A 27,758-nucleotide genomic window follows, 5' to 3' on the forward strand; every position below is an offset into this window, starting at 1 on the left:
GGGAGGGGGAGGGGCTGGAGAGTCATTATTAATTTATTTAATGCCATGGCATTCCCCACGGGTGGGAGCTTTCCCCCCCACCTCCCCGCGAGCTGGGACAGATGGTGTTCCTGGGAGCCTGCAGTGGCTCAGCAGCCTCGGCCACCCGCCAGAAAAGACTGCATTTGTCACCAACCCAGGAAGCCACAAGGGGGAGGGATTTGGAGAAGCTGAGACCCTCTAGGGCTGTGGGGGCTGAAGGAGCCTGGCTCTAGGTTCTGTGTCTCTGTGCGCAGACTCTGTACCTCACCCACTGACCCTACAGTCTGCATGTTCACGTGCGGCGCCTTCCCTGTTCCACCAGCCTCATCTCTCCGTGATGCCTCCCTAGATCAAGCCTTTGTTCTCCTCGTTCTCTCCCTTTCCTGTTTGGGTGCTGTTGCCTTCTCACTCTTCTCAAAGGATGACCATCATCAGCTTTGCCTTTTGGGGGGCGGCTGCTCTGGTCTAGGTCTGCCACTCCCCAGTGTGTGACCAGGGGTCAATCATGTAGCCATCTTGAGCCCATCCTCCTTACCTGCAAGCGAAGATAAGCCCTTCCAATGGCTGCAGCCAGGTTAGCAGAGCGCTTGCTTAGCATGGACAAGGCCACGGGTTTGCATAAGTCAGGCACAGTGGTCAGCTTGGAATACAAAATACTTTAAAAAAAGCAAAATAGCATAAAACAGGCAGGCAATAACAAACAGCCCAAACAAGGGGGAAAATCCCCCATCTTTACTGGGCCTGAAGCACACTGTTATTACCATTAGCGCCCAGAGCAGCTAGGAGAAGCTGCAGGGCCCATGTGAGGAACAGGCCTGGGAAGAGCTTTCTTGCTCAGTGATCCTTAGAATCAGGACTAAATTGCAGACACACACACACACACACACACACACACACACACACACACACACACATGACAGTGCTTGCAGTAGGGCTGAGATGAGGCTTGCAGCGTTTTGTGGGCATGGGCCATTCTTCTGGCATTGGCTAGGCAGCAGCAATGGAACCCAGTTGTCAGCACCCCTCCCCACCCAGCAGGCACCTGTTCAGAATACTCTTTAGGGATGGATCCCTGGCCTTTGCCAGCTGGAGGAGGGGGCCTTTCTGGCTCATCCTGGGATCCAGACCCTGGCATCCTCACTCTGTGGGGACAGTTCAAATTGGCGAGCTGAGCACACCAAGCTAATACCTCGGAGCTGGGACCAGGGACCAGGGACCAGGGACCAGGTGGGGTCCTGAGAGCTCCATCAGGGATGAAGGCTTCAACAGGTGTTGAGATAGAGGCAGGCATGGAACAAAGGCACAGATGTCTATACCAAGCCCCCCAACACCATTGTGCCTCCATGTCTGCCTTTGGAGAAGACGAAAATGACACACCTTGGCATGGCACTGTTCCCCGTGCCCACTGGGTTCTCTCGCGTCCACTTCTTGTTCTTGAACAGTCAGCAATCCAGTCTGGTAGCTTTGCTCGATCTTTAGCACAAATGAGCTCTTCCCTGCCCCCACCCCACACTTGATCATACTGACCCCTCATGTGTGAAGTTTCTCATCTCAGGTGGGGGTCAGTCTTCTCCCCTCCCTGGGCACTCACAGCTCTCAGTCTTGCTGCGTGTACCGTTGGGCAGCTTGTCACACCACACAGTTACTGGGCTGTACATCTCCTCCCAAGTGGACTGGAAATACCTCTTGGGTTCATTTGGGCCTGGCATACTGTGGCTGCTTAATAAAGGGTTCTTACATGAAAGAGCGTAGCTGTGCACAGGGTTGGAGTGGCTCTAAGAAGGAGGCTCAGTTGGTGGATTAGGGAAGTCATGGAGGTTTCCAGGAGACACCCTTAGAGCTATTAAGGACAGAGAGCATCAAGGCCAGTGATGGCCTGGCCTGTCAGAATCCATGTGGTTGGTTCCTGACAGAACCAATGAAGGTTGGCAAGGACCAAGAACCCCCAAATGAAGAGTATAAAACTCAGTCCTAAGGAGGAGACCCCCAGGAGGTGGGAAGGTGTGATTTGAGAGCCAGGGAGCAAGGCTGAGGCTCCATGGTGGACAAGGGGACCATGCACTGGTTAGCAACATGCAGAGCTGGGAGCCATGCAAATCAAGGTTGCTGCTGTGGAGGAGAACGGCTCGTGTGAGCACAGGCTGGCAACGGGGAGAGTTCCACATATCAGTGAGGCGCAGGTCCTTGGCCAGGGAGCAGTGGGGTGAGGCCAGAAGGGCCACAGTGGAAGCCGTTTTCCAGGCTGAGTTGACCCTTTCTGATCAAGCCCTCCTTCCAGCTGTTCCTACTTCCTCCCGAATTCTCACATCAATAGCAAGTGGCCTCGGTGCTGCCCTGCGGCTCCTGAGGGAGCTGCTGCCAACAAGTCGGCTGTAGCATCTGGCATCCATGGGGGCCCTGAGGCCCTGCCATCTGTTTGTGCCCACCTGTCAGGCTGCACAGGCCTGGGGCATGTAGGGCCTTGGGACCAGAGAAGCAGTTTCAGCTGTCACCCTAGCTTGTCTCTCGGTCCGCCTTATTCATCTGTCCATACGCCGGCTGTGAGAGAACAGTGGAAATGGCATCACAGACAGGCCCTCCCATCAGAAAAGCGTAGTGAGAAGGGAGAAATGTCAGAGAAGATAAAAAGCTGGGGCAAGGCTAGGCTGTGGGCAAGCTCAGAGAAATCCAAGCTCCTTGAGAACAGAGTCAGCTTAGAGAAACGTCAGGGACTAGCTGAGAGCTGCACAGCAGGTCCACAGTGGTGTTGGGACAGATGCTGGGGGCCCAGGCGTGAGCATGAGAGATGAACACCCTCCCCGCTCCTTGTCCCGCTTGGCCCTTGGCTGTAAACACTCAGAGAGCAAGTTCCGTTTCCCGGGAAATATTTATCTCAGGCCATGTGGGGAGCGTGTATGTTGGCCTCCTCATGTCCTTCCTGCAGGTTGGCCCGGGCAAGAGGTGAGGGGCCTTGGCAGCCAGAGGAAAAGCCAGGAAGGATGGGGGCATACCCTGAGTTCCCCTGATTGGAGCCTGAAGTCAGAACCCTGCTGGCTTGGGAGGGAGAAACCTGTTTTCTCTAAATTCCACAGAATGACCTCTGCTCTCTCATCCTGTCTTCATCCTTGTCAGCCCTGGCTTTGCCGGGTTCCCGTCTCTGAGACAGTTTGCTCCTGTCTGGTTCCTCTAAGCCTTTCTTTCTCTTCCTCCATATTTCCCGGCTCTCAGGGGCTGCCTTAGGGGTGGCTTCCTGTGGGACAGCTTTTCTAACTCTCTGACCTTCTGACCTTTTGTCATCTACCCTCCTTCTCCTTCCTCTGTCACGCTTCCAGACTGAGGCCTGCTGGTCTTGTCCGAAGTTGGTCAGATAGTGTTTGCCGTGGCTTACCAGGAGTCTCACTAGGAAGCCTGGGGCTAGGCACTCTATCAGTGGTGCCTATGTGGTACCCAGTGGGCATCTCTGGTGCCCATTTCATGGGACCAGCCCAAGCTGAGGCATTTGGGTAATTTGGGTATATTGAGGGGAGACCATGAAATGCCCCATTCTCATCCAGAGTTTTTGCTGACCGGCTACAGGCTGTATGCCTCAGCCAGGGCCCGGCCCGACTGGACCCTCACAACAGGAAGCCTCTGAGGAACAAGCATCAGCTGAGGCCTGTGAGCACAACAACAGGAAACCGTGCTGACACGAAGCAGCAGCTCTGTGACTATGCCCTACAAAGGGGTGGGTGTGGGTGCAGCTTCGGGTGACAGTGAGACGTTGATTGTGGGACAATGGGTGTTCTAAGGGGCGTGTAGTATTGAGCCTGTGACATATGATACTACTAAGTATGTGATAGTGATCATGGGACACTGCACAGAGAGCAAATGAGTCACTGAATACTGGTTGTGCGGTACTCTGAGACACTAAGTGTGTGAGACAGTAGGTACATTGTGTGTGCCTCTGAGGGTAATGATGGGTACATAACAGGTGTGATGTCATGAGACTCAGATACATAAACATGGGGAGATGACACTATGGTAACAGGAGTGGTCCTGAGCTTGTGGCTCCAGTGTCTTGCTTGACGTTGAACTGTGAGGCTCAGTGTGTGCCCCAAGGACGTGATACAGTAAAGGATGTGACATGAAGTGACACTGGGCGTGTGAAAATAGTTATGATGCTTGCAGCCCTCCAGCCTGGCACTGCACATGGGATGCGTAATGGTCATGACAAAGTGAAATGTGAACACAGTGTGGAGTGTGACAGTGTTATGGGTAGACAGTGATGACTCGAGGCAGGGGAAGAAACAGGGTACAAAAGACAATTGGCTCTGAGTGCTGTGTGTGGCATGGTGGGTAGGGTGGCATGGTGCGGAGATAGTCAGACCCTTTGGAGGCTCCTGGGAACTGAACCAGCCTTTGAGAGGGTTGGGGGGTGGGGGTGGAAATGATTGAACTTGTTGATGGCTTTGAAGGTGAGAGGGAAAGAAGAGCCGGTGGTGCCATCCTGTGGGTGCGAGAGGCTAATTAGAACCCCTGAAATGGGCTGACAGATAGTTTCGCTGGTGAAGTGCTTTCCAAGTATGAGGATACAAACGTCATTTTCCTACAATAAAACAACAACTAAACACAGTGTCTTACACCTCCTGGGGAGGCAGGGACAGGAGAAACCCTGGGCTTGCCCCACCAGCCAGCCAGCTGAATGAGGTCCACATTCACTAAGAAACCCTGTCGAAAAAGCTAATGGGGAGAGTGGTTGATGAAGACACCTGAAGTTAACCTCTGGCTCCCATACACATCTGAACACCACACACACACACACACACACACACACACACACACACACACACACACGCACACACACACGCACACACACACAGGAGGAAACTGTCTCAATGACTGGCAAGTGGGCCTAGAAGCCAAGGCAGCATGGTGATGTGGATGCAGACACGAGCATACAGAGGAGAGACAGGGTTGATGGACAAGGTGGGGGGGGGGGGTCAAGGAAGATGAAACACTTCTATTGTGGAACTCTTTATTTTATTTTATCTTGAGGTAGGGTCTCATTGTGTAGCCCTGGCTGGCCTGGAACTCACTGTGTAGACAAGGCTGGCCTCAAGCTTACCTAGATCTGCCTGCCTCTGCCTCCTGAGTACTGGGACTGAGTGTTTTCTCCACTATACCGGGCTCCAGATAAGAAGAGTCTGAGGACACTGCCACAAGGGAGAATACAATAAGCTGCCGTATCACCCAGACTCAACAGTTGTCAAGCTTTGGTTGCGAGTATTTCACGTTTTGCCATATTAACTGTGTGGTTCCTCTTCATTTTTCTCTCCAGCTTTCTTTGGTTAAGTTGGAAAAAAAAACTATTTAATTATGCTAAAATATACACAGGAGAGTTTTCTGTCCTTAAATATGTTCGCCAAGCTCCAAATGCTTTTCATCTCCAAACAAAATCTACCTCTGAGGAGGCCTCCTGCCCGCCCAGCCCCTGGCAACCTCCTTCCCACTTTGTAGTCTCTAGGGGTTGCCTCTAACGGGAATCATGCAGGACTGGCTTTTTACGTCACTGATCATATTATTCTAGAGTTGTCCATCTGTGTTGGAGTGTAGACAGGATTTTCTTCCTTTGATGGCCGAGTGATACACCAGTGTACATATTTTTGCTGATCTTTTGGCCACTAACGGACACTCCTGCCATTTCCACTGTTTAGCTGCTGTGGATATTGGGCCTGTGAAAATGGGTGTGTAAAAATCCCTTCAAGACTGCTTTCAGTGATCTTGGGTATATCTTGATAATTACTCTTGCTGGACCATATGGTATAAGGTATAACCTACATTTGATTTTCATGTTTTTCTTTCTTTCTTTCTTTCTTCTTCTTCTTCTTCTTCTTCTTCTTCTTCTTCTTCTTCTTCTTCTTCTTCTTCTTCTTCTTCTTCTTCTTCTTCTTCTTTGTATTTTGTGTTCTGTGGTTTCTAGAGACATAGTCTCTCTGTGTTAGCCTTGGCTGTCCTGGACTTGCTTTGTAGACCAGGCTGGCCTTAAACTCACAATAATCCACCTGCTTCTGCCTTCCAAGTGCTGGGATTAAAGGCGTGTGCCACCACACCTGGCTTTTTTTCTTCGTCTTCTTCTTAAAAAAATGTAAATACTTTCTATTTAGTGTGTGTGCAACTGCACATGTGCTTGCATGTGTGTATGCACCGTGGTACATATGTGGAGGTCAGAAGACAATTCGCAGGAGTCAGTTCTCCCCTCTGCCATGTGGGTGGCAGGAATCCCCCTCAGGGTTGGTGGCAAGCCATTGAGTGGGCCTGTTTGTTTTGCCGTTTATCCCACAAAAACCTGGATCTCATGATCTTCTTGTCATGGCTCACTGAATCCTGGAGTTACAGGTGTACACTAGCACTCTTGCCTGTGGTTCAGGACTGACTTGTTTTAGAAGAGTCCATCCCGTGTCTGGCAGCATCAGTGTGTAAGGGTTTCTGTCTCTCCACGCTTCAGCCAGCCCCCGCTGTTTTCTGGATTTCTTGGCCAACAGCCTTCCTAATGCGTGTGCCATGGCCTCTTGCTGTGGTTTTGATTTTCTTTTTCTTTTTCTTTTTTCCTTAAATGACCAGAGATGCTGAGCACCCTTCCACATGGCCATCTTCTCTGGGGAAATGTCTGCTCAAGCCCTTTGCTCATACTCTAGGCTGGATTGTTTGCTTTCTGTTGCTGTTGGGCTATAGGAACTCCTTATGTATTAAGCCTTTATTATATGCAAGATTTTCAAGTGTTTTTTTCCTCATTCTGTAGATCATTTTGCTGATTTTTTTCCTGAAATATTTTTATTTCACTTAATTTAGCAGGTTTCCTTATGTCGTTTTCACTTGCACTTAGTTCCTGTTGACTCTCCTCACCACGCCCTTCCACTTCCTTATGTCCTTGATACTCTCATCCCCTCTTCAACCTTTCTACCCAGTAGTCCACCTGCTACCTTAAAATCCCATTTATTCCTTTATTTATTTATATTGGAGGCTGAGAGGTTCTGGGGTGGCATCGAAATGAAACAGTGTTGACACAGAGCCTGCACGGAAGCCTTACCTAGTGCTGTGAAAGGGTGAGACACTGCCCGATGCGATGTGTGATTCAGAGAATGTGAGACATCCTGAGTGAGGGTGACAGTAATGAGTCTCTGTGTGACAGCTAATGTGGGACACTGTGGACATTGGAGCGACCCTATGTCACTGAGTATGTGGGGCCTGCTATGAGAAGGTGACAGGGATTGCGCCCTCGTGTGATATCTTGGGGGTGATGTGTGTGACACAGAGCATAGCACCGTGTGGGGGTGAGAGGGACTGAAGATGTTTTGTGGGTGATTGTATCTGGGGCCAGCCCCTGTCGTACTTGCTGACCACCAAAGGGGAGATGAGCACTGTAGTGCGGATAAGAGAAAGTTTTAGCTGGCATGTGCTGATGTGAGGAGTCCTTCCTGTGCTAGATACCCAGGAAGGATTGCAGGTGAGGCTGCCTCATCCCAGTAGACGTCTTCGGAGGCTGACCAAGCTGACCAAGAGCACTGCTGTAGATTCCGACTGAAGCTCACCATTTTATTTTTTGAGCCTCAGTTTCCTCAAGTACCACGTAAGGCTGTTGGTAACATCATGGGAAACACTCCCCCATGCTGGGTGAAGGTTCTGCCTCTCGGGGTGCTTCCCTCTCAACTCTGGAACTCTGGGCATTTATCTGAGAGGACCACCCATGGGAGGGAGGGATGTGCCCTCATGGCCTCAGCCCTCTTTTCTCTCCCTGTTCATGTTCTGTCCCTGCTCAGCGTTGTGGTGACACTTCTGTTTGTTCCTGCATTCCTTTCTCTCAGAACCCCGCTGGACTCACCAGCCCATGAGGCTCGAGCACAGGTTCCTCATTCAATTAAGACCGATGCAATTTGCTCATGGAAAAAAACCCATAATTTGGTTAATCACACCAGTAGGGGATCTGGGTTTGATGGGGGAAACAGGGGCTGGTAGGAGGCTCGTACTGACAGCTGAGGACATAGGTGTCTGCTGCCTGTCCCAGGACCCTAACCACTCCCTCAGGCTCTCTCAAGAATAATCAAGGTCCAAAGCATGGGTCACTCCAAACTCAGCTAGAGGCTGTTATACTGGAGACTGCCCCCCAGCCCCAGTTTTCTTGGTTGGGTACCCACCTGTTTCCTAGTACAACCATGAGAGTTGGTTATGGGGAGGGGTGTCTCATTGCTGCCATGCTGAGCTAGCTGGGCCCAGCATCTCAGCTATGGGACATTCTCCTGGAAAGGAGGGGCTCAGGGTGGGTCAAGGGGTTAGAGTCCTAGAAGGGGACTTAGGAAGGGGTGGGTCATCCTGCAAGCCTCATCTGAAATGTGACATTCTAGTTCCAGAGTCAGAGTCCCTCTAGTCCCAGGGTGTGCTGGAGGCAGAACAGGCCTTATTATCTATAAGGCGGGTGCATCTTAACCATGCATTTTATCTCTTGGACAAGGACTCCAGGGGAGCTGAGTGAGACTGGAATTAGGCCCTCTCTCCTCACTGAGATTTGCTTTTCTCAACTTGTTCAAAGGTAGTCCCAGTCACCTGCAGTCAGCTGAGGCAAAATTTGCCTGATTCTAGCTCTGGGGAAGGTACTATTTGCAGAGCAGACCTCTGAGACCAGGGAGGGTTTTTGTTTGCTTGCTTGCTGTTTGTTTTGTTTTGTTTTTAAGATTTGTTGGATGTGTGTGGCATGTGCAGGAGCAGAGAGGTGGGTCTTGACCTCAGGAAGGTGATGGAGGAGGTGAGTGGTGCATGGTGGGAGAGAATCTGACTCTGGAGATGCCAACACTGAGCCTCAGACACATTTGCTCATTCAGATGGAAGACCAGCCACCAGGCTATTCATGGTTTCCCAGATAGACACACACGCACAGCACACACACCCCAGTCTCATGTCAACCTTAATGACCTTATTCATACCTACCTGGACACAGGGAGTGAAGGCCACCCATAAATACAGATGGCCACATGGCTACAGAAGTTACATAAATGCGTTCACTTTGCTCTTCCACGGAAGTACAGGCCACATACTTTCACACCGCAGATGTTTCTGTCTCATGACCCAAGGGACATATTCAGCTATGGTCATGTGATATTCCTTAGGGACACACCATTATGGATGGCATGTGCTTAGGTCACCAGTAAAGTGAGAGCTCCCAGCTCCCCACAGAGAAAGAAAAAAAAAAAGCCAATCCTGATGAATGTACACAGAGTTTTGCAATGAGAAAACCCTCTCACATGCTGCTAAAAATCTCCTTTGCAAAATAACATTTGTTCTGAATCTCACAGAGGGTCTGAGGTTCTGGGAGGAGGGCATTGTCTTTCAGAGATCCCTGGCTCACAGTTACCCAGCCCTGGTGTGCGAGGAACTGTCCGTGTGTGTGTGTGTGTGTGTGTGTGTGTGTGTGTGTGTGTGTGTGTGTGTGTGTGTGCGCGCGCACGTGCGCGTGTGTGCGTGCACAAGCACACATGTATATACTAGTCCCAGCTTCCGGGCCCTAGAGGAATGAGGGAGGGAGAGTAGGAGAAATTCTGCAGAATCCGGATGTTTGTTCTCTGGTTTCTGGGCCCTCCAAAGGCAAATAAATAGCTTTGGATGCCAGCCTGCCTGTGGGGTGGGGCTGGGTGAGCGTGTGAAGTGCCTGCTTCTGTCCCTGGAGCTCCACCAGCTGGGACCCTGTACATCAATGCGCAGTGACAGAGGTCTTGGCCAGCCTCTGCTGCACCTCTCTCTGGGGATTGGTTCTCTCAGCTGAAGAAATGGAGGTAGGGAGGAGGTGAGATTGGATGAGCTTCTCTTGGAGACTGCGATGGACAGTGACACTTGGGATCTAGTACAAACAAGAAAAGGCTGGGAGGAGCCATGGAGGGGCTGATGAGAGTCCATTCTCAAAACACGGGGCCCCAAAGCCTACAAGATCTCCCCATCAACTCTCTGGTTCACCGGAGGGTGTGCTAGGACCCTGAGGCCTCACTCCTGCTCTGTTACATATGAGGGAGCAGGGAGAGAGGAGCCGGGGAACAGGACTGGGCTCCTAGAGGACCAGGCTAAGGCTGGGCCTGAAAGGTCAGAAGAGAAGGGAGGATACCGGGGCATAAGAAATGGGGAACAAGGGTACCAATGGGAGAGGGGGAAAGAGGGTCAAGTGTGGAAGGCACCCATTGAGCAAAGGCCTGAGTTTGAAGACACTGGGTAGGAAAGAAACATAAATGGCCATGTCCTCTGATCCCGCTGCCCCTCTGGAGGTGGCCACAGGGACTTTGCCAACAGCTCCACACAGCCTAGAAACCCAGAGCCCATTGGGGGTCTGAGGAGACAAGGACATTCCACGGAGCGGGGCGGGGCGGGGGGACTCCTGGGTCACACTTATGTTTTAGCAAAGTGCTGTACAGGGTGAGGGAGCCCAAAGAGGAACACAAAGGCAGGGGCATGCCTGGGATGAACCCTGTCCAGAAGATTCCTCACTCGAGTCCCCAGTAAAGAAGGGCTATTCTTAGGAACAATAAAAGTGCTCACACATTCCACCAGGGGCAGGGAGAGGGAAAGGAGGGGCAGGAATCTGAGGCGCAGAGGGGGGAAACCTCTCCTCTCCTGGGTCTCTGGCTGTGCCTTCAAGGGTTTCCGTAGGTGGTGCTGGGGCTCTTCCCTGGTTGGTCCTGCCTCTCCAGTCCTGTCTCCAGAGTCCCCTCCTGGCTCTCCCTGTTTCTAAGTTAGTCTCTTTCCCTGTATTTCTCATACTTCCATACTCCTGGGATTTGGGGGAACAGCTGGGATGGGCCAAATTGTGAGGATGAAGCCAAAGACAGTCCGTCACAGGAGGAAGCAGTGTGAGGCTGTGGGACCGACACACACGAGGTCCCTCGGGAGGTACTGGGAGGATCTGGAGACAGAGTCAGAACCAACCCCCAAGCAGGTACCATGGGGCAGCCAGTTCCCGGCCTGGTCCCAGGTCAGCCCAGTGTTGCACCCAGCACTCCAGTCAGCCCTTCCTTCTTGATGTCTGCAGGCCGTACTTGACCCTGTGTCAAGCCAGTGCCGTTCAGCATTTATCATCTATTGTGGGCACGGCAGGGAAGGGGAAGCTGGGAAAGCAAGAGACAAGAGACTCCAACCAGGGCTAGAGAGAGAGAGGCACCCAGTGCTGTTCCCACATTGGAGGGATGACCAGTCTATTCCTTGGCCAAAGCAGCGCTTGAGAGGCCCAGAGCCACAGGAGAGAGGGGCCTGCCCATGTCTCTAGAGGCGAACCTGGCTAGACCTTTTTGTTTTCTCTGGCCTTCCATATACCCCATATCAAACTGGGGATCCAATGCCAAGAACCTGAGGCCTATAGGCTCTGGTCCCATAGAAATTCTAGAAGGGCTGGGGTGGAGACAGGTGTCCCTGGGTAGGAAGACTTCCTTAAATAGGAAATGCTGCTCTGTCTGTTCTTGCTGAGGAGCCCTCCGATCCCCAGGGCCTAGGCGTTTTCCCACTGGGAGATGATCCTGAAGAGCAACAGAAAGTCTCCTGGTTTTCCAAGATACCTTGAAAATGCTGACAGAAGTTCTCGGCGAGAAACACCCTCTCATTCCATAGGCTCTTCCTCTAGGACTTTCATCATTGCCAGACTTGGGATGCTTCCAGGACATCTACCTTTCTGCCAAGAGTTCAGGGGCCTCCAACATTTCTAGGCTCTTGTTGGGGGCCAAGTGATGCTAAGAGTCAGAAGAGCTATGAGGCAACCAGGATGCCATTATCTTCCACCCAAAACTCCTGCTCTGATGGGGGTAGCCAGATGGGAGAGAGTGAGAAGGCAATGACACACAGTGCTGTAAGGAGTAGCCATCGTGTTGTGAGGGTCCTAGGAGAAAGGACCACTCACTAGCTCTCTCAGTCACTCTTGCCCAATCATTCCTCTGGCCATCATTTCCTTTGGCACGTGTTCCTTTCTGACACTGGTCGACATGGTCACTCAGCATCCCTTTCTCCTTATGTCTGGCTTTTGGAGGCTTCTCGACTTGCTGTGTCAAGCGCTTGACCTTCCTTCAAGGCCATGTGAGGGCTGGGGCCACAGATATGCAGCCTCTTGGAACCTGGAGCTGGAGGCCAGCCAGTTCACCGAGGCCCTTTCTCAAGACACCGATTCCCTTGGGTCCCTTCTTTCTTGTACACCCTGGTGGGGGGGGACAGTGGACTCAGCTTCCTTGCTGCCTAGACATCTCCCCAGGCACAACTCTGAGTCACCAGATGCTTATGCCAGCCTCCACCAACTGTCCCACTGTGCTCAGTTCAGCTCTCATGGTCAAGGAGACAAGAGAGAGATGACTGGAAGCCAAAAGGAGAAGGTGAGAGTGGTGAGGACATGGTGGTGATGGGCTTGGCAGCTGGGCTTTGCCAGCGAGAAACCTGGGGGCTAGGGAAAAGAGCAGTCCTACTGGGTAGAGGAGGCAGCTGAAGGCGGGGAGGGTGAGGAGAGACCAGAGCCTGACCTATCTCAACATGATATTAAATCTTGCAGGCAGGGCCATCACTCTCTTCCCCATACTCAGCGTTTGCCTTGCTCCTCTTTCCATATCCCTTATTTTTCTCATTCAGACTGCCGTACCTCCCAACTTCTTCTTCCCACTGTTTAACACCTTGCCCTGGATGGCTCTAAAGGGGCCCTGGACAGTGGTGGGACCTGGGATAGAAGTTCAGGCCTGGCTGGGACAGAGTGGGATGTCCAGGAGAGACTGGCTATGGGTGTGGGATGAGAGTAGCCAACGGTAGGGCCAAGTGCCTCCCTCAAGGAGTGGGGATTCTCTTGGGAGGCGCCAGGACAGGCGCAGGTGTATTCTACAGTGCACGTGTCTCCAGTGTGGCTCAGAGGCTGGGGACGCGGCCCTGTTGGAGTAACAACTGAAGCCAGAGTCTACGAAGGATGGTGTGCCAAGGGAGAAGAGGGCATGGTGGGGCAGAAGAAAGGGGCATATGGAGGAGAAAGAGAGGAGGAGCACAAGAGAGGCCCTTTCTGTAGTGCTGGGCTCTTGAGCTGCAAGTGGTCCCTTCCCAGGGCTCCTTTGTCACCCAACTGACCCATGGCCATAGCTCATTTTTCCCTTTCTCACTCTTACGTCCCCCTCCTTGGGATCTTTCTTGTGGAGTCTCTTCATGTGGGGGTCGTATCCAGTTGTCATCTGGTCTGCCTTCACTGGAGCAAGGATCCACCTTCCCCCCACCCTGGTCCTTATCCTCACCTGCCTCTCTAAAGTGGGGTGAACGAAAGGCACTTCTCAGGGCCAGCAGCAGCTAGGAATTGGGGGTGGGGAGTGATGCAGATTCTTGGACCTCTTCCTAGACCAGCTGAGTCAGAAACTTCTGGGGGTGGGGCCAGCACTTTGTCTTTCAACAGCTCTCCAGGTGACTCTGGGGCATGACAAAGTTGGGAACCACTGAAAGACATCTTAAACCACAATCAGTCCTTGAGAAAGGCATCTTTCCTTCCCCATAGCCAGAGTCACTCATGGCATTGACATCCAAGCCAGCTCACCTGTCACCTGAGTTGCCCCACATCACCTAGCCTTTTCCCTTTCTTCTGCCTCTGGCCCAGCTCAGCCTTGTCATGGGGAGGTCTCCGGATGCTAGTGTTAGCGCACACAGGCAGCTCTTGTAATAGTTCAGGCACCAGGTCTGCTAGGCAGCTCTTTGGGCAGGTGGCAGGCGTGGGCGGGTGGGGAGGAGGGAAGGGAGCCACCTTTGTCCTGCTTCCTGTTTTCTGCCTTGGTGGCTGGGCAGCTGTGAGGAGCCAAAGAATAAACCTGGGGTTCTGGGATTGGGCATGGGCCAGGGGCTTCCTCTAGTCTGAGTTCCAAGGAGTTCTTCTAGGTAGTTCTGAGGGCCCTATCTGAGCCTTGGCACTGGTTAGCAGCAGGCAGGCACTGGACTCAGAGATGAGTACACCCCCACCCCCATTCTCCGAGGAAGATTAGGAAATGTGTGTATTGCTCACTAGAACGGGAGGCTGGTGACAAAAAGGGACAGGTGGTGTCTGCTCCAGACTTCTGGTTTTCCCTACCGTGACCACTTTCTGGAGCCTCTATTCATGGCTGCACTCCTTTTGTCAGGCGTTTTTCTCTCCGTGTTCTCAAGACAATTTCTTGGAGATCTGGGGGAGGAGTGGGCAGGGAAGACAGGAGTGGTGGGGGTGGGGAGCATGCAGGAAGGAGAAGCCATCCAGGATGTGGAGGTGGAGACGACGTGGCAAGAAAGGAGAGCAGCATGTGACAGATGGACATCAACAAGGGAATGATGGGGAGAGGCAGAGAAGCACTTAGAGGGACCAGAAGAGCCTGGCCCAGAGGGACCAAAAGAAGCAGGAGGGCAGAGGAGCTCCAGCATCCTGGGTAATCTCCCTTTGGAGGAGGATGTCAGAATCCAGTCTGTGAGGACATTCCCTAACCACAGTCCCAGAAGAGACCCAGAGGTTAGCAAGACTAGACAGATCTGCGGAGATGCTCCCGGGCTATAGCTTGGGTCTTACTCATGAGTTCGATGTTATTACTCTCGGCGCTGGCAGTGGGGAGAACAGATGGTGGGTTTGTGAAGCGGGAAAGACACGGGGTGGTGGTGGTGGTGAAATAAGAGCATCTCCTGCCAGTGACCCTTGACTCAAGGCCATCTGTCCCTGTGGGTGGCTCCAAAGGGGAGAAGACCCAAGTTTCTGGTTTCATATAATCTTGGGCTTTATGAAGGAGCTAGAAGCAAGTCAGTCTGGACCCTCTGCTCTCCCCAACTGAGCTCACAAATGCTGATGCAGGCCCAGGTTTCAGAAAACTAGCAACCTCCCTGGTTTCAGAGAAACCCTGCCTTTCATCAGCCTCCCCTTTCTTGGTACCTGGAGAGAAAGTAGGTACATGAGAATGGCGCTGTCTGCGGTGCTGATGACAGCGTCAGCCCACAGCAGCAGGTAAGGGGGCTGGAGAGAGTGAAAAGGCTGCCTCCTATGGTCCACAAACTGCCACCAACCATCCACCCATTTCCCCCACTCGCTCACCCACCTATCTACCCATCCATCTATCCACCATCCACGCGCTCACATCTTTTCCTAAGCACTCATTCATCTACCCATCCACCCATCCCATTTTTCCATCCGTCCACCACTCACCTATTTTTTTCCCAACCAACTCACTTACCCTCATCAAATTAAACCATAGCACCACAGAACTAGACCTAGCAGAGTGGAAAGACCCTTTTTACATTAAGGAGGACACCACGGTTCAGAAGAGGAAAGGGGTGTGTGTGTTCAAGGCCACACGGAGCTTCTTTCGTCAATCTGGGACAAGGCTGGAAATCACTGCTCTTGTCTGTATACCACAGGTTCTCCCCTGGGGTCTGGAAAATTGCCTGGTTGTTATGTTGGCATTTACACTTTATTTGTTCACAAAAGCTGAAAGGACAAGAAATGTGACTGCTTCCACCCACCCTGAGCTAGGGCTCTTGTGTATGTGCACATGTGCTATGTGCACTTGTGGGGTAGTGTGTGTGTGTGTGTGTGTGTGTGTGTGTGTGTGTGTGTGTGTGCGTGCTTAGTCCTGTACGCACTGGATGTGTAGCTGCATTTCTCTGTGTGTGCATATATGAAGCATCTACATGCATCTTCAGGTGAAGGTGTATACATGGCAGCATGTATGTGTGGCACACAGGTGCATGTGGTCAGAAATGGCTGCTTTTCCCTCTGCCTTCTTTTGGGAGTCCTGGGGCACTAACCCTGTTTGAGGCTGGCTCCCTACTGTGCCTCCATTTCAGGAATTGCCCCATTTCCCTCCTCCAAGGCTGCAGCTCTGTAGTATGCCCAGGCAGGCTTTGAACTTGACTCCTCTCCCCCAGCTGGTGTAGTGGAGGTTAAGTTTTACTCTCAGACCTGGTGGGTGTTGGGGGGATTGTAGGAGGGGTGAGGATGGCAGGAGGTGTGGATTCACTGGTGCAAGTGGCATCTGAGCAAGCTGTGAAGGCCCCTCTGAGGGCCAGGTCTGAAGTGGCCTGTTTCCCCCAGCGATTCCTACAGCTAACACCTCACTCCTGGGCAGGTCAGACTCCAGAGCAGATGGAGAGATGGCTGCCAGGCCTAGAGCCTCAACAACCCTATCTGCATCCTACTTAATCAGCCAAGGATGGAGAACCCCTCCTTGCTGGTGCCCCAACTCTCCCCAAGTTTTCTTACCTCACCACCACCATTTTCCTGCTCTTGGCCTAAAAAGGTCACAGAAAACGGATCAGTCAGAATAAAGGCCAGACAGGCAGCAACCAAATGGAGTAAAGGACAGCTCAAGGCATCCACCAATCAAAGCAAAGGGCAGGTTGAGGAGCTGGCCAATCAGAACAAAGGACACACTGATTTCTCTAAGCCCCAGGGGTGGGAGATGGAAGTTGGGTAATGAATATGCACATACAGGGGTAGAAGATCTGGAGGGATTGGTGATCTCTGGCCCACCACAGATGGGTTTTTGTTTCTCTTTGAGCCTCAGTTTCCACATCTCTCAAATAGGGAGCCGGTTATCTACAGCCTGTGGTTTTGGAAGTTTCTCTTGCATATAAGGCTCACCCCGTTGCTTTGTCTGCACACCACCCCAATTCTTGCTTTCCTAGCACACACATGGCAGGTATCACCAAAGTCAGACCCTCTCTGGCCTCCTCTTGGCAATCCTCCTGCCTCCAGGCAGGAAGAGGTCTACATGAGTACCACCACACAGAGCCCTGTCCTTGAAGCCCCAGTCTGGAGAGTATGGGCCAAGAAAATTGTTTTGAGATTGTTTTGGGTACAGGATCACCTCTTTGGGGTCTTCAGCCTTGGCCTCAGAAACATTCAGTAGCCTGGCACAGATGCTGTGTTAGCAGCTGATACGGGCATCTCTGGCATGTGCTACATGAGGAAGTAGTAGCTGGTCCCATGAGAACCTGGAAGAGTCTGATATCATGCTGGGTATCTTCAAGGATGTAGGGTGCTATGGAAGGGCAGCACTGAGGCTGTGCAAGCTGTTCCTGAGGGTCACAAGAGCAGATTTAGGATGTGTCATGTGGAATCAACTGCTACCAGGGCCCAAGACTATATACACATCAAACATAACCAAGACGTGGTTCACTCTTAGCAGTAGGAGAGATCAAAGCAAGGCCTGAGCAGGCAAGGCAATGCCAGCTGTTGCCCCTCCCACTGGGAGGTGTGTGTGTGTGTGTGTGTGTGTGTGTGTGTGTGTGTGTGTGTGTGTGTATGTGTGTCCACAGCCAAGGAGACTTGGCAGTGGCATTTGGAGCTGACACCTGGAGGGACCCCTGGCTTCATTCAGACCTCATCTCAGGACAACCTTTCTGTCAGGCCACACTTGGTTTATTCTTGACAACCCTTGGAGATGGGGAGCCAGAGTGCCCCCCTCACCTGACAGCCTCAGCCTTGGCAGTGTGTCTGTGTCAGAAAGAGGATGCTGCATCCCACTGGATGGTGCCAGCTTCCTGTGGGAGCCTTTGGGTCCCCTGGCCATTCAGTGGCCACAGAGCTCACTTCTCCCCACTCTGGGGTATCTGAACCTTCCTGAGCTATCCAGTCTTAGCCACATGCTGGGTCCTAACTCCCACCTTGAAAGGGTCATAGCATTTGGACAAATTTCTTCTTGTTCTTATCTGGGACGCTAGAAATTGAGGATGGTTTAACCACATGACAGAAGCGAGGAATTAGCGCCTGCCTATTAGGGCTAACAACTTTCTATGAACGTAACTCTGATTATTTCCGCATTTTAATTTTTTATCAGCTATGTGCATGCCATGGGGTCCACTAAGACCCTCAACTTGACATCATTTTCACAGCAATGGGGTCCAAACAAGCCATGCCTCCTCCATCCCATAGTTACTCACTTTAAGTTCTAAACACAGACCTAGAGGGAAGACACCAGGAAGGACTTCCAAGTGCTGGGGAGAGGAGCGTATGGCTGAGTGGATGGTGTGAGTCACCATTCTGCCTTGGCCTCGCTCCCCTGTTCCGTTACCTTCTCTTTGATCCCCTGTGGCTCCGGCCAAATTAATAGAGCGAGAAGAAGAGACCTTTGTTGTCTGGGTTCCGGCTCTCCAAGGACAAGGCCTGTTCCTGGGAGGGGGGAAGGCTAGGAGGCAATCAAGGCTGACTTTGCCTCCCCTGCCTGTAGTGGCCTAACTCTGTTATGCCTACCTTTGGTTGCTCCTCAGCCTTCAGCCCCCATGCTTGCTGCTTTCCATCCAGCTGAAACTGGAATATGGCCAAAATTCCTCCAACATACAGATCCCAGAGCAGTCCCTTTCCTAAAGGCAGAAAACTTGTGGTGACTCCACATAACTTGCCGTGAGGCCTTAGGGTAGGCCTCTGGACTATCTCTAAGCCCCAGGTTCCCCATATGCAAGGTGAAGGGACTTGGTCACTCTTTGGCCTTAATGCTGATGGAGTCTGATGCTCTAAACTCCAGCATCTTAGCCTCAGGGCTCGCCCCACAGTTCCTGGGTCCAGGACTCTGCCTAGGTTCCCAGGCAGAATCATTCGTGTTCTTTCTTATCTTCCAGGATGCTTTGCTGAGCCTGGGCGCTGTTATCGACATCGCCGGCCTGCGGCAGGCTGCCAAGGATGCCCTCTCAGCCGTGCTTCCGAGAGTGGTAGGTGTCTTCCCTTCCCGCCCTCCTCCTTTCAGCCTCTGTCCAGCTGTAAGCTGCATCCCAACCTGCCAGACTGTCATTTGGGTTTGGGAGTATGTGTAGCAGGAGAAGTTGAGGGTAGACATGAAGAAGAACTTCCTGGATATCAGGTCTTGGAGGTCCTAGAGGACTCACTCTTGATGTGTAGAGGATCTGGGATTGGGTAAAAACAGGAGACTGGAGAGTTGGTATTCTTTAAGCTCCTCTGTGTCCCATCACATCACCATGCATGGGATGGTAGGTTGAGAGAGGTGACCAGGGTCACCTGAACCCTGAGTGCCTTGTTAGAGGCGTTGAGCCTCCCGTCTGCAGGCTTTGTCACTTCTGGCTCCAATGGCCATTGCTCATTCTTTAAGCAGGAGGCTGATGAACCAGCTCCCTGGAGTCACAAAGCAGGGTCACAGCTGTGCATGCTGGAGGGATACAGAGGGCTTTGGAGAATAGGTTTTGAATCAGCATAAGACTTCTTGGAGAAGGATATGTCTAAACTAAGTCCCTCCTGAACATCCTCTCCCTAGTCTACACACTGGCCCAGGCAACTTTGGCTTCAGGAAACACGACCAACTCGGGATGCAGCTTTCCCACCCCCATTAGAGCCTATTGTCCCTGGCTCTGAGTGATGGATGACCCTCCAAAGGCCCAGAGAGGGAGGGTACTTCACCAAGGACACACAGCATGGCAGGGACAAATGGGGCTTGGCATCTATGCACCCTTATTCCCTGTCCTCAGCTCTGTCTTCCCCAAACCTCCTAGAAGTTCAGCGCCCAGGAGGAGGGCTAATGACTGAGCTTTATTGAGCGTGAAATTGGTAGGAAGTGGGTGGTGTGTTGGCGCCCAAAAATAAATCCTTTGGGAGAGGGTTGTGACTGAGACAACATCTGCCCTGGGGTGGAGGAACATCTGGATGGTGAGGGTGGGGGGAAGCTGGCAGGTCAGTGATTGTGGGCTTGCCCAGCAAGCCTTGAGGCTGGTGGAAGAGAGGGAGGAGGGCGGGGGGGGGGGGAGGGGAGGAGGAATAACTGGCTTGGTGCCCAGCTAACTACAGCCTAAAGCTGGGGCTGAGATGACAGCTGAGGTCCAAGAGGCAGTAAGATGTTACTCAAGAGGCCAGTGATGGGCTGGGGGTGCCCAGACTTGGGGGAGCCTCTGCTGGGCCCTGGGAGGTGGGGGTTGGGAGAAGAGGAGGAGAGCTGCAGCACCTGGCTTCCTCATCAGCACCCATTGTGGTAAGCAGCCTGAGTGCAGATGGGGCTGATGTGTACAAAGCGAAAAGCAACCCTCCTACCCAGTAAACTCAGCTAAATTTAACCAGGATGGCTGAGCATGAGCGTGGAAGGCGCGGACACACGGAAGTGAAGGGTGGCTCCTACCCACCCACCTCCTCCGCCCCCATGGCTGCCCACCTTTCTCTGTGGGGAGGATGGACTCGTGGACACTGGGTGCTCTGGTAGGCTCTGAACTTGTCTGAGCAAAACAAAAAAACAAAAGCAAGCAAGCAAACAAACAATCAACCCTCCAGAGCTTCTGTTCCCTCTCTGAAGGAGGAGGAGGCCGGGCAGAGCTGAGGGATGGTGGCGCTCTCCAAGTGGCTCTTTTGTCCCTGGATTCTGCTTGCCCAGAATCCGGCATGGTGGCTCACACTTGTGATCCCAGCACTTGGGAGACCAAAGCAGGACTGCCACAAGGCCTCAGGCAGCTTTAACTACACAGTGACTCTGAGGTCGGCCTGAGCAACATGAGAGCGCTTGTCTCAAAAACAAAAGCCAAACACATCAAACAAAACTCCCAATTTGAGCCTAGACCCCCATCACTCTCATCAAGGGAAAGCTGAACCTTTCCAGAGTCTGCTTTTACCCTCCATCTCCTGGGTCCTGTAACCCCTATCTCATTTCAGGACAACTAAACCCAGCTCAGTGTCACAAGAAGTCATGGTAGGGAATCCCCTGTGGACTATCCAAGAGCCACAAGAGCAGCTGGCAGGGTTGTGCCTTCTCACAGTCGGCTGAGGATGCCATACTTCCTGAGCGAGAGCCTTCAACAGCCCTCCCAAGGCCCTCTGTATCACCCTCAGCAGAGAGGGTTCCCCAGCCTCCCAAAGAGAGAGTGTTCCCAACAGGCATGGGGACTGGCCAGTCCCTTTAACTGGCTACATGTGAGGAAGTAGATCTTTCTCTGTGAGATGACCGCTTCTGCCTGGATGAGGCTGGCAGTCAAGGCTGGTCTGTCCTAGGGAGGGAGAATTGCTGAACCAGAGACCTGACAAGCTTCCACCCAGTGCTTCCAACCTACCCTGACCTAAAATGCAAACTTGCTCAGCCTCTGCTCCCACCTGTCCCTAAGGCCCTTCAGCCTCAGCCCTGCTCACTCGCAGTCAGGTACCCCCTCATAGCCCTTCACCCCATCGTGAGTTCTGACGTGCTCCTTACTCTCTGCACCACTTGCCCACCTGTGTGGGTTAGTTCTGAACTGCACCCCAAGTGGGGCCAGTTGCAGCTAAAAGGCTGCTTCTTCTGGGAAGCCTTCCAGGGCCACAGAGTCCAGGCACAGTGGCCTGGCTTGGATCATGGGGGGTGTTGGAAGAGAAAAACATCCTGAGCCAGTGTAGCCCACATGCCATACCAAGTATGGTTTGCCAGATGCCTGAGGCTGGAGTCCAAGGTGGGGGTGATTGGCTCACACCTTGGATTTGCGGTGACCAGTAAGAAAAGCAGCAGATTCATGGACCTCTGCCTGCCCAGAACCCTTTCATAAACCACCAGGCTCTGGCCCCAGGGCCCCGTGACTTTGCCATGCACAGACTAGGGTTGGGCAGCCTCTCTGAAGAGTCTCATGAGGGCTTTTGGTCCTAGGAGACTGTCTACACCTACCTGCTGGATGGGGAGTCCAGGCTGGTGTGTGAGGACCCCCCTCATGAGCTGCCACAGGAAGGAAAAGTCCGGTAAGTCATTCTCTGCCTGTCCTCTGCCCTCTGGCACTGCCAAGAGGTTTCAGGGAGGAGGCTTTTAAATATGAAATATAAGCCACACAACAGATATGATATGGAGAAGTTTATTTATAAAAAGCATGGGAGAGCTTGAAAGTGGGTGGGGCACCCCAAGGGGAGAGAAAGACAAAGAGAGGGGGAGGGAGAGGAGGTGGGGTTGTCTTTTGTTTGTTTGTTTGTTTTTGTTTTTGTTTTTCGAGACAAGGTTTCTCTGTGTAACAGCTCTGAATGTCCTGGGAACTCACTCTGTAGACCAGGCTGGCCTCGAACTCACAGAGATCCACCTGCCTCTGCCTCCTAAGTGCTGGCATTAAAGGCATGCGTCAGCACTGGCCAGCAGGGTTGTCCTTTTATAGACTCCTGGGCAGGGGCACACTGAATGGCGGGTAGGTAATGACATCATAGGCTGCTAGGCAGACTGGGCTGTATGCTAACAGAGGCACCTATTAAGATCATCTCGTCCACCCCAGGGTGGGTCCCCAGTTCAGAAGATTGAAGTAATATCTCCTATGTTGGAGAAATAGTGAGTGGGGTGGGTTCTCCATAGTCTTTTTCATAGAGTGTTTTCTGGTGTTTTTTTTTTGTTTGTTTGTTTGTTTGTTTAATACAAAGTTTCACAGTGTAGCCCAGGCTGGTGTTGAACTTATAGTGATCCTCTTGCTTCAGCCTCCTAAGTGCTGGAATTACAATTGGGATGCATCATCTCCAGCTCTCGCAGAGTTCTTGTGGATTGTCAGGGCTGCTCAGGGTGGAGTTGAGGGCGGTAGGTGTGAGGGCGCTCCAGCGTCTCTCAGTTCCAACCCCAGCATGCCATGAGCACTGCCCTTGAGCCTTAGGCTCAGGATCCCAGTATGCCTTGCCTGCAGGAACACACAGTGACAGCTTCCTGTACCTAAGATCAGAGCAAACGATCTGCAGAAGTTTCTGGAGCGCCACTCCCTAAGTTCAAATCCCATCTCCCTGTGTAATCAGATATCCTTTATTGTGTGGTTCTATTTTCCTCTGCTTGTTGGTGACACAGTGATGACAGCAGTGCTTATAAGATTGTTGGGAGGACTAAATGGCTGTCAGAGCTCAGCACCCTATGGTCCCTGATACCTTTGACCAATGAAGTCAGTTGCTTCATTTTCCCAGTAGGGTAACATTGAGAGACATGCTCAAGACCACAAGCCAGGTGTGAGGCCAAGCTGGGCCTAAGACATGTTTCTCAGTGGGGGTGGGAGGTCACAGCCTCTGGACGACTCATCCTTGTTATCTGAAGACTGTGGGAGCACGGGGTCAAGAGCAGAGGGCACCGTGGGCATGAGATGGGGCTGCTTCCAGAAAGCTGTGCTGTTTGGGCCCAGCTTGCAGCTCTGTTGGTCATGTTAGGGCTGCTACCATGACCACTCTTAGTCACAGAAGTCCTGGGAGAATTCTGTCTGGAGATGTCAGCCTCATGGGTTCTCTCTGGTTCCTGATACCCTGGGTTCTTGGATGGTGGCCTGTCTCAGTGAGTTCTCCTGATGGGCAGAAGGAGCTAGCCCCACCCCTATTCCACAGCAGAATTCCCAGCCCCTCATTTTGCCAGAGGTCTCGGGGTGGGTGAGGGCTGGTACTTTTTCCTTCAGTTTCTGCTCACATCTTCTCCCTTGGAGGACTGCAGTAAACAAACCCACAGTGTCCTCCAGGCTGTGCCCTATCTAGAGGTTTTTGCCTTGGACATAGTGACATTAGTGGTACTTGCATCCTCATTTGGAGGCTGAAACGCTTCCTACATTTTAGCGGTATCGGTGGCAGTTGAACCCAGGGCCTCATGCACGCTGGGCAGATACTCTATTGGGGTGTATCCCCCACCCCCCCATCCACATGATTATACTTTTTATTTTGTGTCAGGGTCTCACTAAGTTGTCTAGGCTATCCTGGAATTCACTCTGTAGTCCAAGCTATCCTCACACTTTTCTTCTCCTGCTTCAGCCTCCTAAGGAGCTATACTACCATTAGGCCAGTTCTTCTGAATCTATGCACTTTTAATCCCAGCACTCCAGAGGCAGGCAGATCTCTGTGAGTTCGAGGCCAGCCTGGTCTACAGAAGGAATTCTAGAACAGCCAGGGCTATGCAGAGAAACCCTGTCTCAAAAGACAAAAACAAAAACAACTAACGAATCAAAAAGCTGTAATGCCCCTTTTCTCCTCTGAGCCAGTCCCTCCCACCCATAAGTCTTCATCTGATATTAGCTCACCTCCCCCAGGAAGTCTCCCAGCAGTCTGGAAAGGCATTTACGGGAGTTTGGAAGAGGTGTACAGAATGGCAGGTTCAGGGGACAGGAGGGAGCCTCCTGTGGAGCTTGCTCTGTCTGATGTTCCAGGCCAAGCTCCCTTGGGGAGTCAGTGGTATCTGCAGTGTGGGGGGTGGGGGTGGGGTGCAGGGAACCTGGCAACTTGGACGGGCTCTGACCTTCTGCGTTAGTGGCCTGTTGAGCCTCCTCCCCACTATGACTGCATGTCCAGTATAGCCTTTGGATAAGACAGTTAAAAGGGAATGTTCTAATGCAATTATCCCAGAACTCCATGGAGATGGGAGGCTAGTGCCTACTGGGACAGGAAACCGTCCTGGGATTCTAGAAGGCAGAAAGGGCAAGATGGGGCAGGGGTGGGGTTGGGTGGGGGGCGGGGAGTGGCATCTCAAGGCATAGAATGTAGCATGCAATCAGGCCAGTAAGTACTAGGGGCAGAGATTTGGGCCAGAATCTGTTCTGCCTACCCACACCTGTGTCTAGTGTATGGGGCCTGAGTGAGCTCATGTCTCACCAGTGGGGCTGATAAGTTCAAGGGTGACTTGGGCCTGTTACCAAGTTTTCCTAGCAGAATGAAGCTTGAGACCCAGACATGTAGAAAGCAGATAGGCCTGGATTCTAGCCTAGCCGCATGCCTGCCTCCACATCTTCCATCCGAAGTGCTTCCCGCTTCAGATAGCGGATGACAGGTGCATAGCAGCTAACTGCCTTCTGCTCCCCAGCTCAAATGAAGACTAACCTTGGTTGACCTTGAGAGAATGAGTTTCCTTTTGGCCTCAGTCTCTCTTTCTGTGAAATGGGTGTGATTTGGTATAAGTGTAACCACTGAGACATAGCAGAGTGGGAGAGGAGTGCTCCTGCAGGAAACGGGGCTTTTGGCTGCTGGAGGCTGCTGGCTGGCAAACAGCAGCAGGTGTGACTGGAGGCTGGATTATAAAGACAGATAAGGCTGGGGTGATGGACAGAAAATGAGCCAAGGTGGTGTTAGTGAGAGGCAGGGTAGAGCTCCACCTCTGCCCTGTCTGCCGCCTCTCACAGCATGCTCAGCTTAGGACCTCAAATGTAGCTTGCCTTTAAAACAATTGTTGGGTTTTTTTGTTTTTGTTTTTGTTTTTTGTTTTTTGTTTTTTTTGCCTGCATATGCAGGCCAGGAGAGGGCACCATATCTCATTATAGATGGTTGTGAGCCACCATGTGGTTGCTGGGAATTGAACTCAGGGCCTCTGGAAGAGCAGACAGTGCTCTAAACCTCGGAGCCATCTCTCCAGCATTGGCTGGCCTTTTGTGTCTTCCCATGCTTGCTTATCCTCTTTGGTCCCCCGAATAATCTTTCCCTGTCTCCAGTGGTCAGCACAGACCCACTTCATGAGACATGTGCAAGGGATTCACGGGATTCCCTGCCAATGAGAAAGAGCCAGTCTTCCCAAAGGGGGCCGGCCACCATGGGAAAGTCTGTCCACAGAGGAGTCCTGGGGTAGAAAGCAGGAGGCTGGGCTCCAGGGTAGTGCCGCTGTGATGATAGCCCCATTGCTTTCTCCCTGGGCCTTCATTTTCTCCCCTGTAAAGTGATGTGGTTGATCCAGCCCTGAATTCTACTGGCTTCAATGGGAATTCTGGACCAGAAAAGAGAGGACCCCTTTAGGCTCCCCACCCTAATCTCCTAGCCTGTTTTAGACCCCAAGAAGACATCCTCTTGGCACCCCCAAGGCCCAGATTCCCCACTGCCAAGTGCACAAGCTTCAGGCCTTCCAGACGCCACTTGGGCATAACCTTGGCTACCATTTGCAGGGCACGTACTCGAGGCCAACAGTCTCTTCTCATGGCAGAATCTAATTGTCCATCTGGTTTGTCTTGGAGGGCACGGTGACTGTCTGTTCCCATTTCTAGAGACTCATATTCTGGAGGAGGACAGCCAGGTGCTGGCCTAGATCATTTGAGAGAGAGAGAGAGAGAGAGAGAGAGAGAGAGAGAGAGAGAGAGAGAGAGAGAGAGAGAGAGAGAGAAGAGGAAAGATCAGAGAAATCAATGCTCAGTGAGAGTGCATGGCTCAGTGAGGGTGGAGGGAATGGGGCTCCATGAAAGGATGGGGTTCAGTGAGAGGATGGGGTTCGGTGAAGGGGTGAGTTTCAGTGAGAGGGTCAAGGTCCACCATGGCAGGGAAGGCGTGACAGCAGGAACAGGAGGCAGGTGGTCGCACTGCATCCACCGTCATGAAGCAGAGAAGAGCGAATACTTAGACTAGGCTTTCTTTATATTCTGTCTGAGATCCCAGCCCACGGAATGTGCTACCCACATTTAGGATGAGTCTTCCTACACTAATTAGCCCAATCTAGAAAATACCTCACACTAATGCCCAGAGGTTTGTCTCCAAGGTGATTCCAGACCCTGTCAAGCTGACAATCATTGTAACCAGTCACAGAGGCTGAGTGAGGGGGCGGGGATGGAACTGAATGAGGGGGCCGGGGCTCAGCGGGTGGTGGGGGGGGGGGAGGGGAGGAGGATGGAAATTGAGGAGTGGGGCGGTTCAATGGGGATGAGGATCAGTAAGGGAGTTGAATGGGTGGGGGAGAAGTTGGAGATTGTGGGAAGGGTCTCATTGAGAGTGGGCCCAGTATGAGGCCTGGGTGCCTGGTTAGTGCTGGGGCTTAGTGGGCTTGTAAAGGATGCTGCTCAGCAGGTATGGGCAGATCTTAGTAAAAGAGACCAGAGAAGGATGCAGGAGCTCCCGGAGGTGGAAAGGGCCTGGACACGTGGCCCTTTCTAGGCTATTGACTTTACCAACACACAGCTTTACCCTCTATTCTCTCTCCATTAAACAAATAGTTGTTAAAGGAACGGAGCTGTCATAAAGTCCACGCCCGTTCCTCTCTGCCCTCCGTGCCCATCTGTCCTTTCCCTTCAGTGGGGCAGGCCGTGACCACTCTGGCACCGGGACTGAGTCACTGGTGTTCAGATTGGGCAGCTGGGCTTCGGGGTTGAGTCCCCTGAGCCCAGCCCTCGGCCTCAGCCTGGAAATGGCAGGGGGGGGGGGGGGGGGAGGGGGGGTGAGAGGAGGCAGGAGGCTCTGATGGAAGGGGTGGAAAAGAGTTCTGAGGGCTAGCCACAGTCACGTTTCTCCCAGGTAGTGGGGAGCTCCCATCTCAGCACCCTTATTTCCAGTCTGTGGGCATTTGTGGTCAAATTCTGGTAAGGATGTGACCAAGGAAATGGCGCCCATGGGAGTGTGTGTAACATGCCCCTATCTGAGGCTGTGTGCTGTGTCAGGACCAGAGAAGACAGAATTCAGAGCAAGGTGCCTCAGGATTTGAGGAGGCCCTGGTGCTTGCTGAGGGTCTGAGGCCAGTCAAGGCTGCTCTGCCTCAAGCCTGCCTCCCCTCTTTGGTCCCAAGGCCATTGAGACTAGATTCCCAGTGTCAGATAGTCTTTCTCTAGTGCGAGTTTCACTCAGGTGAGCAGCTTGAAGGATCTGAAATCAAACTCAACCCTGTCTCTTTTTTTGCTCAAATTCCTGTCAGAGTTTCCTCTGCCTCAGGATCAAACCCAGCCTCCCATGGCCCTGGGTTCCCTCCGGCCTCGCCTTCCCCTGTCCAGCCATACCTACCTTCTTGTGGTTGTACTTTCCAGGAGGCGTGTGTGTATGTGTGTGTGTGTGTGTGTGTGTGTGTCCCCTTTGAGTCTTCATGCATTCTCTTCCCCTCTGCCTTGCTCATCTAACCCTCTGTCTGTCTGGCCTCTGTGTGTCCTTCAGGATCCAGGCATGTCCTAAACTCAGGAAACCTTTTCTGACCCCACTCCCA

At 52.4% G+C, this 27,758-nt stretch overlaps 1 protein-coding gene across 2 annotated transcripts in view; it reads left to right on the plus strand.

Annotated features, from left to right (window-relative positions):
* The window catches only part of Pde2a (phosphodiesterase 2A), a 92,746-nt gene that overhangs the window by 42,241 nt on the left and 22,747 nt on the right, over nucleotides 1-27,758 (plus strand). For both annotated transcript variants that reach the window (XM_051149070.1, XM_051149071.1), the window contains exons 3-4: nucleotides 18,574-18,663; nucleotides 21,552-21,640. In XM_051149070.1, coding sequence (XP_051005027.1) covers nucleotides 18,574-18,663; nucleotides 21,552-21,640 — 179 coding nt within the window. The remainder of the gene's footprint in view (nucleotides 1-18,573; nucleotides 18,664-21,551; nucleotides 21,641-27,758) is intronic.

Source organism: Acomys russatus, chromosome 7 (genome assembly GCF_903995435.1).
Source record: "Acomys russatus chromosome 7, mAcoRus1.1, whole genome shotgun sequence".
NCBI classification, from domain to species: Eukaryota; Metazoa; Chordata; class Mammalia; order Rodentia; family Muridae; genus Acomys; species Acomys russatus.